This window comes from Sorex araneus, chromosome 1, assembly GCF_027595985.1.
Source record: "Sorex araneus isolate mSorAra2 chromosome 1, mSorAra2.pri, whole genome shotgun sequence".
NCBI classification, from domain to species: domain Eukaryota; kingdom Metazoa; phylum Chordata; class Mammalia; order Eulipotyphla; family Soricidae; genus Sorex; species Sorex araneus.
In genome coordinates this window covers 91,183,879-91,196,248 of record NC_073302.1, presented here as the reverse complement: position 1 = coordinate 91,196,248, position 12,370 = coordinate 91,183,879, and the positions used below count along the sequence as shown (strand labels likewise).

At 39.1% G+C, this 12,370-nt stretch overlaps 1 protein-coding gene across 1 annotated transcript in view; it reads right to left on the bottom strand.

Moving 5' to 3' along the window:
- Positions 1-12,370, bottom strand: part of TRPM6 (transient receptor potential cation channel subfamily M member 6) — a 127,072-nt gene that overhangs the window by 62,688 nt on the left and 52,014 nt on the right. Inside the window, exons 18-20 of the mRNA XM_055135132.1 lie at positions 11,251-11,397; positions 4,594-4,722; positions 2,593-2,844 (exon numbers count right to left, since the gene is read on the bottom strand). Of these exons, the coding sequence (XP_054991107.1) occupies positions 2,593-2,844; positions 4,594-4,722; positions 11,251-11,397 (528 nt within the window). The remainder of the gene's footprint in view (positions 1-2,592; positions 2,845-4,593; positions 4,723-11,250; positions 11,398-12,370) is intronic.

Here is a 12,370-nt window from a genome sequence, read left to right as displayed (position 1 = left end):
AGTGACTGGATTACTTCCTGTTCAGAGTAGCTAAAAATAACTGGAATCTCTCCATCCCTTTCCTTTCTTGTCATAGGAGATCTTGAAAACTATATATTGACTTGGTGACATTATAGATGGAAGGAATCTGGATCTTCAAGTTGCTGGGCTAAGGACAGCCCCCATGATCTTTGCATTAGAGAGAAATAAAATCTGTGCTGATTGAGATATATGAGTCATCTTAGCAGAGACTATTAAATTGGTATCGATATAATCAACACCAGAGATAACATTGTTAATCTAAGAAAAGTGTAAACAATGCTCATCATCAGAGACCTGGGGGCTTTCCTTTTCTGTACTCCTTCTTTGTTTCAGAAATACCCTTTCTTCTCAACAACTCATCCCTTCTCAGTCAGTGAGCATTCCAAAAGGAAAAGCAAAGAAGATTGTGAGGAACTGTATTTCCCAAAGTACAGGTCTTGGGGCTTTGAGCAAAGTCAGATGAATAAGGTTAATACATAGTAAACTCAAATAACAAATAGAGCTAGGTGGTCCGGACTTAAATCCTGGGTTCCTTACTAATGCCTTTGGGAATTTTTAAAAAAATTTTTTTAGTGAATCACCATGAGGTACAGTTACAGACTTAAAACTTTTTGTGCTTGTGTTTAAGTCATACAATGCTCGAGTACCCATCTCTCCACCAGTGCTCATTCTCCACCACTGATGATCCCAGTATCCCTCCCACCCCTCCACCCCATCACCCCCGTCCCACCCCTCCTCTGTGGCAGGATTCCCTTTTACTCTCTCTCTCCTTTTGGGTGTTGTGGTTTGCAATGGAGATATTGAGTAGCTATCATGTTTGTCTACTTTCAGCATGCATCTCCCATCCCCAGCGGGTCCTCGAAACACACTTTACTTGGTGTTCCCTTCTCTATCTAAGCTAACTTTTTCTCCAGCATGTGAGGCCAGCTTCCAATCCGTGGAGCAAACCTCCTGGTACTTATCTCTACTATTCTCAGGTGCTAGTCTCCCATTCTGTTACTTTAGATTTCACAGATGAGTGCAATCTTTCTACAGACATATAGAAAGATGTGTGTATGTCTCTCTTTTTCACTCATTTCACTTAGCATGATACTTTCCATGTTGATCCACTTATATGCAAATTTCATGACTTCATCTTCTCTAACAGGTGCATAATATTCCATTGTGTAGATGTACCAAAGTTTCTTTAACCAGTCATCTGTTCTTGGCACTTGGGTTTTTTCCAGATTCTGGCTATTGTAAACAGTGCTGCAATGAAAATTCAAGTGCAGATGTCATTTCAACTATACTTTTTTGCATCTCCGGGATATATTCCCAGAAGTGGTCAAATGGGAGCTCAATTTTAAATTTTTTGAGAAGCAACCATACTATTTTCCAAAAGGGCTGAACCAGTTGGCATTCCCACCAGCAGTTTAGGAGAGTCGCTTTCTACCCACATCCACACCAACAGCGGTTGCTTTTGTTCTTTTGGATGTGTGCCAGTCTCTGTGGTGTGAGGTGATATATCATAGTTGTTTTGATCTGCATCTCTCTGTGATTAGTGATGAGCATTTTTTCGTGTGCCTTTGTGCCATTCATATTTCTTCCTTGAAAAAGTTTCTGTCACTTCATCACTCCATTTTTTGATGGGGTTAGATGTTTTCCTCTTGCAGATTCCAACCAGTGCCTTGTATATCCTTGATATCAACTCCTTATCAAATGGGTATTGGGTGAATATTCTTTCCCATTCTGTAGATTGCCTTTGTATTTTGGTCACTGTATCTTTTGTGGTGCAGAAGCTTCTTAGTTTAATATAGTGCCATTTGTTAATCTCTGTTTCCATTTGGTCAGTGGCGTGTCATCTTTGAAGATACTGTTAGCCTCAATATCGTGGAGGGTTTTGCCAACCTTGTCTTCATTTGTTAAAGAGGCTTTCTTTGCTCCACTTCTCATTTCTTGCTCCCTTATCAAAGATTAGATGTTCATACATTTGGGGTTGTGTGTAGGGATATTCCACCCTATTCCATTGGTCTGCAGTTCTGCCTTGTTCCAGTACCATGCTGTTTTAATTGTTACCGCTTTGTAGTAGAGTTTGAGGTTGGGGAAGGTGCCCTTGGGAAATTTAGTACTTAACCCTCCATTACCTGTATATAAGTCATGGATAATAATCATAATAATTATGTTCTAATATACCCAAAGGTCTTAGAACCAACTATGCCTCACTTTAAGCATTAGTTGAGAGTTGGTTAGTGGGTAGGTCAAGAAAGGAGAGATAAGATATAACTCAGTAATTGAGCAGAAAATATTCTCGTTGACTTTACACACATCTGATCTTCAGGAATTACTCTGCTCAGACTCATTAATCGATAACATCCTATCATCTGGCTCTAATCAAAATGTAAACTAATAAGCTACTTAGTGTGCTATGCAAGGACTTTGTCAAATTTAAGTTTGTGTCTATAAGGAAAGTAGTGAGATGATCTCGCTCTCTGTGTTTCTAGAAATAACTCTAACAGTTAAACTATGAGATGTGAACCACAAACAGGTAAACCCGTCTGAAAGAGAGCCAGACTCTGACACCAGATTACTCACCATTTTTGCGATCATGGTCACATAGGGGCCTGCATGCTGATTGACAGCAAAGAAGTCCAAAAGGCGTGAGAACCAGAATATGATATCTATGCAGTAGATCAGTCTTCCTGCTGTGTGGAAAGGAGGATCCCACCAGCGAAGGCCAAAACCAACTGAAAACAGGCCAATCGCCACAGTTTCCATTAGGTTCCAATACTCACTAATCCATACCTTCACCTTTTGAGTAAATTTCCCTGGTTCTGAAATACAAACCTAAAAGAAGAAAGGAGACTTGAAAACCAGGTATAACTCAAGAGTCCCATCAATTAGACCTTCAGTACAGTAGCCATTCACTTGGAGAATTATTTGAATTCTGCAAAAACTTACATCACAGTGACATTTCGAAACATATACAGGGAATAACTTATTTAGACAAGATTCTAAACATTTTAACATCAGTGTTACTTTTAGATAGATTTTTAAAAATTCAATCAAAAACATAAATTGTTTTTCTAGTTTTCATTAACCCTAAGCTTAACACAAGGAAGCCGGCAAGATGCTTTAAAGCTAATATTGCACCAGATCTCTCTAGTAATAATTACCTTTCTTGACATACAGCTAGGTGAGAAGGAGTGGTTTGAAGGTAAGGAACTCTGTCACCTGGTCCTGCACCTACTATTTAGTGAGCTGCTGCCAAATTACAAAGAATAGGACCAGAGCTGTAGTACAGAGGGTGGGGCATTTGCATTGTACATGGCCTACCCGGGTTTGATCTCTGGCATCACATATGGTTCTGTAAGCACCACTAGAAGTTATCCCTGAGTGTAGAGCCAGGAACAATCCCAGAACATTGCCAGGTGTGGCCCCCAAAGAAACAAACAAAATACAAATTAAAATTTTAAGAAATTGAACTTGCACCTAAGGATCAGATATGCTGAAATGTAAAAATGTCAATGCACTTCCAGCAAAGTAACAAAAAAATGGTAAAATTCAGGTGACATTGTTTTCCTCAATTGTTTTATGTAATCTGCAATCTGGCTGGAGTGATAGCCCATAGGGTGTTTTGCCTTGCACGTGGCCGACCCGGGTTCGATTCCTCCGTCCATCTCAGAGAGCCTGGCAAGCTACCGAGAGTAGCCCACCCACATGGCAGAGCCTGGCAAGCTATTCGTGGCGTATTCGATATGCCAAAAACAGTAATAACAAGTCTCACAATGGAGACGTTACTGATGCCTGCTCGAGCAAATCGATGAACAACGAGACGATAGTGCTACAGTACCACAGTGCTACAATCTATAATCTGTATACGTGTGATTAGCAGGCGATATAGGTTCAATTACTAAGAATGCATCTATTTGGTATATAATGTTGGTTTATTAGCTCTAGAAAATATTTCTGTCAGTGCACAAACTTAGAGATAGATAGACACACGATACCTAAGGCAGTCTGAGGGTATGAATCCAGTTTTAGCTGCATAGGGATATTAACTTTTTTTAAAGAACTCATTTCAAACTAGAAATATAATTTTTGTTGTTTGATTACTTGTCCTAGAGGGATTTTCAACTTGGATTTTCAAAGGTAAATTTAGTGTAATCTTTCAACAGCTATGTATGTATTATTAGCATACTGCACCACTTTGGCCATCTGCATGCCACTCTGAAAAAAAACTGGAAGAAATGTTAGGCTACAAAAATCAGTCTCTTAAAACAAAAACCACTTTTGGAAAACCAAATAGTTGATGGGTCTGTTAACAACTGGATAACACCACTTAGTACTTATAAACAAGCTGAAATATTTCCTTTGAAAATAAATGGCTGAAAGAGCAGCAACCTATAGAAAGTATTTTATAAGGAAAAGGCTGAGACCAGAAGGTTTTCCCTGATGAGTCTTCCCGCAACAAGGAAGTTGTGATCGCCTCATCCCTCTCCTCCCCACCTTGGACCTGTCCATCTTCATCATCACCAGCATCCAGAACAGCTCTAGCAGAGATGTGTTGAAGACCAAACAGACGGGGTAACTCACCTCCCTGACTTTCTCAATGGCATTGGTGAAGATGTAAATAATAACAAGCCACTCTTGCATGCTGGGCTGGGGCTGCATCTCTACCAACACAGTGTAGGTGAAGAGCATGAGGAATGCCAAATATGCCATCTGTGAAGGGGACACACATTCCCTGGATTTGAGTGAGCGAAAATAATGGATGATGTCTAATAAATCGATGAAGTCTAGCAAACACACACATACACATACACACAAACTTCATGGTGGTAGCATGAAAATATCATTGATATTATTTTCTGATTATTGATGACTTAATAGCAAGGAAAGTACAAACATTCGTTTTTGAATCTAGGAGTTAGCAGCCAAAAGGAAGATCACTGTTTTCACATGGAAGGGAGCACTGTCTTATTCTCTTGACTCCTGACTTAAATTTCCAGAACTCTGGACATTCTAGGATTGACAATGTCAGGCTAACAACAAACTATGAGGAACCACTTACCTTCCCTTGCATTGAAACATAGAGAACATATCAAGTAAACCAAAGGAGTAATGTCATTAGATACCTATTTTCAAACATAATAAATCAAGGCTGGAGCAATACAGTGGATAGGGCATTTGCCTTGCACACAGCCAACCCAGGTTCAATTCCTCTGTCCCTCTCAGAGAGCCCGGCAAGCTACTGAGAGTATCACGCCCACACAGCAGAGCCTGGCAAGCTACTGGTGGCATATTTGATATGCCAAAAACAGTAATAAGTCTCACAATGAAGATGTTACTGGTGCCTGCTTGAGCAATAAATCAAGGGATGTTCTACTACTACTAAGATATTTTTATTTTGTTGACTGAAATGGTTCTGGTGAGTGGAAAAGTTGTGTTTGTCTTAGCTTTGTAATTAAAGACTGCTTGTCAATGTTTTTATCATCAGCACTCAGCACTCTGCCTGACTCACTGTAGATGTTTCAGTCTATGGATGTTAATTACTGTAGTTATTAAAACTAATTTCCAGTCTCTTTAAAGAACTAAAACACAATAAACACACATAGGCACATGATAATATCTTTGTAATGTTGTCTAGTGTTCTTATCTTAGATAAATTCCCAGACCTGAAAATGCTGGATATACATGTTTAAAGACCTGATACATGTGCTAAATTGCCCTCAGCAGTGCAAGCAACAGCACAGTCCTTTAAAAAGCATCACAGATAAGACACAGGGCCAGGTGGTTGACAATTGCATTTAAAATCCCAGGTCAGTGAAGAGACAAACTGTGTATGCTTTTACATGCTCACAAGACATAATTTAAAGAAATTTATTTTATTAAGTAGTCTTATTGGTTTCAAAATGGCCAGACTTCGGAGTGATAGTAGAGCTGGTAGGGTATTTGCCTTGCATGCAGCCAAACAAGGTTCGATCCCTGGGATCCTGTATGGTCCCCTAGCACAGCCAGGAGTAATTCCTGAGTGCAGATGCTCACCCCTGAGCATCGCTGGGTGTGACCCAAAAAGCCAAAAAAAAAAAATCAAAGTGGATCTTGGTGATAACTGTTTCTGATTATTTTTGTTATTTCTTTCCATTATTAAAATAAGATTCAAGGTCCCAGCCTGCTCCTCGGGGTCCGAGGAGCCATCCCTCAGCCACCAGACTGCCGCCCTAGTGGCCGGCACTCCGCCCCCAAGCACTGCAGCCATTGTCTCTTCCAGCACAGGTGTGTGTGATTGTAGGGAAAGGGGTGTGGCCTAAGCAAAAGTGGGCATGGCCTAGGTAAAGTGAGCGTGGCCTTTCAGGCCAGCGGACTCTAATGCAGCCACAGATGTTCTCCTAAAACCCATCACTGTGTTGTTTCATCTCTACCTACATTACCTATGTCATGTCCAAGAGTAACATCCTAGCTATCCGAAAACAGTAGGACAATGAAACACAAGACTTCACATAAGGATTAGAGGAACATCTGAGCGGGAGGCCATGTTCTAGAAGGGGAAAATAAAAAGGCAAGCACCATTGAATGAGCCCATCCAGAATCTTTTTTCGAAACAAGAGGGAACTGAGATACTGATCTTGAAGGTCCATCTTCCATACCACCACAACAACATGAAGGAACAGCGCAAAACCGCACTACAAGGAGAAGACGATGAAAGGAGTCCAGAAACCTCAATAGGCATTTCCTGCAAAATTGAGCTCTCTGATAAAGAATTCAGAGTTGAAATTCTCAAGATGTTAAATGATCGTTGAAATTCCCAAGATATTCAATGAACTCAATGGAAAGATTGACAACTTAAAGGAGGACCTGACAGAAACAGTACAACAGACAGCTGAAAAAATACGGGAAGAAATGAGAGCAGAAATAAAAAAAAACCTACAGAAAGAAATGAAGGATTCGGTAGATGAAATAAAAAACTCTGTGGCTGCCCTCAGTAATAGAATGACTGCAGTGGAAGACAGAATCAGTGAGCTTGAAGATCAGCTGCAAGAAGCCTAGGCATCAACAAACAATGGGAAAAGACCTCAAAATACCTCTAGGACGACTCAGAGTCCTAGGGGATGATTTCAAGAGGAACACATTAGAATCATCGGACTACCAGAAGGGCAGGGAACCAACCCCAACGAAAAAGCCACAGTCAAACAAATCATTGCTTAAAAGTTCCCAGAACTGGAGAGTGCAGGCTTCCAGATTTAAGGCACCTGAAGGCTGCCAGCTAAAAGAGACCTTAACAGAAAAACCCCAAGGCATATCATAGTTACAATGATGGACGTCATGGATGGAGACACTATACTGCAAGCAGCAAGGTCGAAGAAGGAAATTGCATACAAAGGAGCACCCCTTAGATTCACAGCAGACTTATCAAGGGAAACCCTCCAAGCCCAAAGGCAGTGGTGGGATATAGTGAAAAAACTCAATGAAATGATCGCTTCACCAAGAATACTTTATCCAGCTAAACTCTCATTCAAACTCAAAGGAATGATACACTATTTTGTGGATAAACAACAGCTCAGGAACTTCATAGACTCAAAACCAAACCTAAAAGAAGGACTAAAGGGGCTATTGTAAGACAAGAAGAACCCCTACAAGCACAACAAACCCTTACACAAAGATGGCGCAAAATCCCATAACAATAATCTCTCTTAATGTCAATGGGCTAAATTCACCAATTAAGAGACACAGAGTGCCAAAATGGATTCAGAGACTGAACCCAAAATTTTGCTGCCTGAAAGAAACACATCTGAATAACCAGAACAAACACAGACTCAGTCAAGGGATGGAAAACAATCCTGCAAGCAAACAACTCTCTCAAAAAAGCTGGGCTGGCCTTACTAGTACCAGACAACATAGATTTCAGGTTGAAAAAGATTAGAAAGGATAGGGAAGGCCATTTTTTATTAATCAAGAGATATGTACAGCAGGAAGAAATCACACTCCTAAACGTGTATGCACCCAATGAGGGTCCAGCCAAATTCCTACAACAACTGCTAACAGACCTTAAGAAGGACATCTTGAGCAACACAATAGTAATTGGAGACTTCAACACTGCCCTATCACCCCTTGATAGATCAAGAAGACTAAAACCCACCAAGGAAATACTGGCTTTGAAGGAAGAAACAGAAGAGAGAGGGCTAACAGATCTATACAGGGCTTTGTATCCGAAAAAAAGGGAATATACATTCTTTTCCAGTGCACATGGAACATATTCCAGAATAGACCATGTGCTGGGCCACATAACATACCTCAACAGAATCAGCAAGATAGACATTGTACCAGCTATCTTTTCAGACCACAATGCACTGAAGATAGAAGTTAATCAGACACAAACGCAGAAAACCAAATCAAACACCTGGAAATTAAGCAACTCGATGTTGAATAATGAGTGGGTCAGGAAGGAAATCAAGGAAGAAATCCAAAGGTACCTGGAAACAAATGAGAATGAAGACACGAGCTACCAGAACCTGTGAGATGCAGCTAAAGCTGTGTTAAAAGGAAAATGTATAGCTCTGCAAGCATTCCTCAGGAAGGAAGAAAGGGCCCACATAAATAACTTGACTTAACAGCTTAAGATTTTAGGAAAGGACCAACAAAAGGAGCCCAAACCAGGCAGAAGAAAAGAGATAATAAAACTTAGTGCAGAAATTAATGACATGGAAAACCAAAAGACAATATGAAAGATCAATGAAACCAAGAGCTGGTTCTTTGAGAAACCACTACCAAGACTCACAAAGAAAGAGAGGGAGAGAACCCTTATAAACAGAATCAGAAATGAAAAGTGGGACATCACAACAGAAGCCAAAGAAATTCAAAAGATTATCAGAGACTATTTTGAAAAGCTGTATGTCATGAAACAGGAGAACCTAGAAGAAATGGATAAATTCCTGTATTCCTACAATTTCCCAAGACTGAATCAAGAAGACCAGGAATACCTGAACAGTCCTATTAATATCAAGGAAATTGAAGTTGTAATCAAAAGTCTTCCCAAAAACAAAAGCCCAGGTCCAGATGGATTAAGTAGCAAATTCTTCCAAACATTTAAAGAGGACCTGTTGCCAGTTCTTCTCAAGCTTTTCCAGGAAATTGAAAAAACAGAAACCCTCCCAAACAGTTTCTACGAGGCTCATTATCTCCCTAATACCAAAAGCAAACAAAGACACCACAAAAAAGAAAACTACAGGCCAATATCTCTGACGAACACGGATGCAAAGATTCTCAACTAAATATTAGCAAACAGCATTCAACAATTCATCAAAAAGATCATACACCATGACCAAATGGGATTTATCCCGGGGATGCAAGGATGATTTAACATTAGGAAATCAATCAACATAATCCATCATATCAACAAAAGAAAAGATAAGAACCATATCATCATATCAATAGATGCAGAGAAAGTATTTGACAAGGTTAAAGAAACTCTGGTACATCTACACAATGGAATACTATGTAGCTGTCAGAAAACATGAAGTCACGAAATTTGCATATGAGTAGATCAACATGGAAAGTATGTTGAGTGAAATGAGTCAGAAAGAAAGACAGACACAGAAAGATTGCACTCATATGTGGAATATAAAGTAGCTTAGAGGTACAAGCTTGCAATGATGCAATTTCTGGCATATATTTCTCTGGACTTAGTTACTAAAATACTAAAATAAGGAAATACAAAACCGTGCGACTGCTAGTGCGGTCACTTGACTTCATATCTCTTTATTCTCAGCAATGGAAAACAAATTATCAAATGCTTCCTTTTCAGCAGGTCCGACTTTAGGGGGGAGAAACTCCAAACAATAATAGTGAGTTTTTTGTTGAAATATTGAATGTAATCAAAGTAAAGTGAAAGTAAAGCGAAATTTATCAGTTACATAGGCAGGGTGGGGGCTGGGGGTGGGGGAGGTATACTGTGATTCTTGGTGGTGAAATATGTGCACTGGTGAAGGGATGGGTGTTTGAGCACTGTGTAACTGAGACTTAAGCCTGAAAGCTTTGTAACTTTCCACATGGTGATTCAATAAAAGAAAAAGAAAAAGAAAAAAATAAATAAGATTCAAGAGTGTTCACTTTTTTTTTATTCTTTTATCATAACCTGACAAGGCATTATCACTAAGCACATGGCCACAACAGAACTATGTAAGCAAGTCTAAAATGAAATATTTACCAAAAAATGGTGAAAATTCCCTAATTAGAGAGAGAGAACAAAAGGGAAGACCCTGCCACAGCGGCGGGGGGGGCAGGGGGAGATGGGATTGGGGGTTGGGAAGGATGCTGGGTTTATTGGTGGTGGAGTGGTGGAGAATGGGCACTGGTGAAGGGATGGGTTCTCGAACTTTGTATGAGGGAAACATGAGCACGAAACTGTATAAATCTGTAACTGTACCCTCACTGTGACTCACTAATAAATAATTTTTTTTAAATGGTGAAAATTCACCATTCTAATGGATATTTAATTTTTGAAAACAGATAAAAGTCATTCAGAGGTATGTACTTATTCAATAAATATATGAAATATATATATGATTGGCCTCTATATGCATGCACCTCCTTTTTATTTTTTTCCTTTTTGGGGGTTGTCACTCACCCAGTGCTGCTCAGGTATTACTCCTGATGGTGCTCAGGGGATTATTAGGGGTACTGGGGATCAAATATTGGTTAGCCACATGCAAGGCAAATGCCCTATCTGCTGTACTAACACTCCAGCCCAATATGTATGCACTTTCACTAATGAGCACCACAAAAATCATAACAACAACAATTGATCAACATAGCTTCATGGTCATACTTCCAATGTTTTAAAAATACAAAATCATGACCATACAAAATATATAATCATTAGAATATTAATAATGTGAAAACATGTAATCCACCACAAATACAATTCACACTGCTCATTATTTCTACTATGCATTTAATATCTGTTCATACAATTCAAACTAATGTTTTTATCAGCTTCTATATATGTACATATAAGCTACGAAAACAAAAACACTTTCTATATCACATGATTCCAAAAACTTTTTAAAAATCAATCCAACTGCTGTTTTCTTTGCCTGAGACAGAAGAATCACCTGATTCTATAATCATTTTTCACTAGATTTTTTATCATACATTTTATCACAAATTGGCAAATGAAACATATTACTAAAATATTATCTTTAGCTTATAATCACCATGTATACAATATATGACCATTGCAATGAGACCAACCGTATAAAACCAAAACTTGACAATTGGCGCATTGTAGAACTCATAGACTTTCCTGGTCCATGGAAGCCCCGTAGGCTCGTTTTTTAAATCAAAGTGCTGATTTTCATCCAGTTTCTCATCAGGTCCCCGTTCCAAATCACAGTCTTTCTGTAAAATAAATAATTACCTATTGTCAGGGGCTTCACAAAAATAATAGATATTTTCAATTATCCTAAAACCATAATGCACAGAAATATAATAAATATCTTACAAATTAAGCAGCCACCTGAAAAATTACACTCTTAACATTGAAAGTAAATTACACGTATTGTATAAATTTTGGACAGGTTAGAAAACACAGGATTGGGCTGGAGTGATAGTACAGAGGGTAGGGTGCTTGCCTTGCATGCAGCCAACCCGGGTTCAATCCCTGGCATCCCACATGGTCCCCTTAGCACCACCATAAGTAATTCCTGAGTGCAGAATTTCTAACATTATATTTTTCTTTTATTTTATTTTAATTTTTGGACTGTTTATAGCATTTGTTTGTTTTAATTCAGTCACCATGAGACAGTTACAAAACTTTCATTATTGGGTTCCAGTCATACAATGTTCCAACACCCATTTATCCCTCCACCAGTGTACATTTCCCACCACCAATGTCACCAGTCTCTCCCTGCTCCTGCCTTCCCCTCCCCCTAATTAATGCATTCTATCTTTGTGCTATAGCAGAAAGCTCATGTCACCAAAACACATAGATCTAGGCCAGGGTTGTATGTGTTCAAGCACAACTCTTGACTGAATGTTATGAGGTTCAATGTTTGATTCCCAGCACCACTATATATATTTATATATATTTATTTATGTGTAAAGTCAAATTTCAAAGGATTAATATCTATAGATTAAAACTTATCATAGAAAAGTTATTTTAGCTGCAAAGTTATCTAACAGGCTAAGAAAAGGATGGAAAGAAGAAATAGAGGAAGATAGGAAGGGAGAAACACGAAACACTTTCATACCCAAACAGCCCCAGGAGTCCAAACACTTCACTGACCTGGCAGAGGGATCAACCATAACCAAAATGGATGCACAACAGATGCCAGCCATAAAAACTAATTACAACAAATTAGTTCTTATTAGT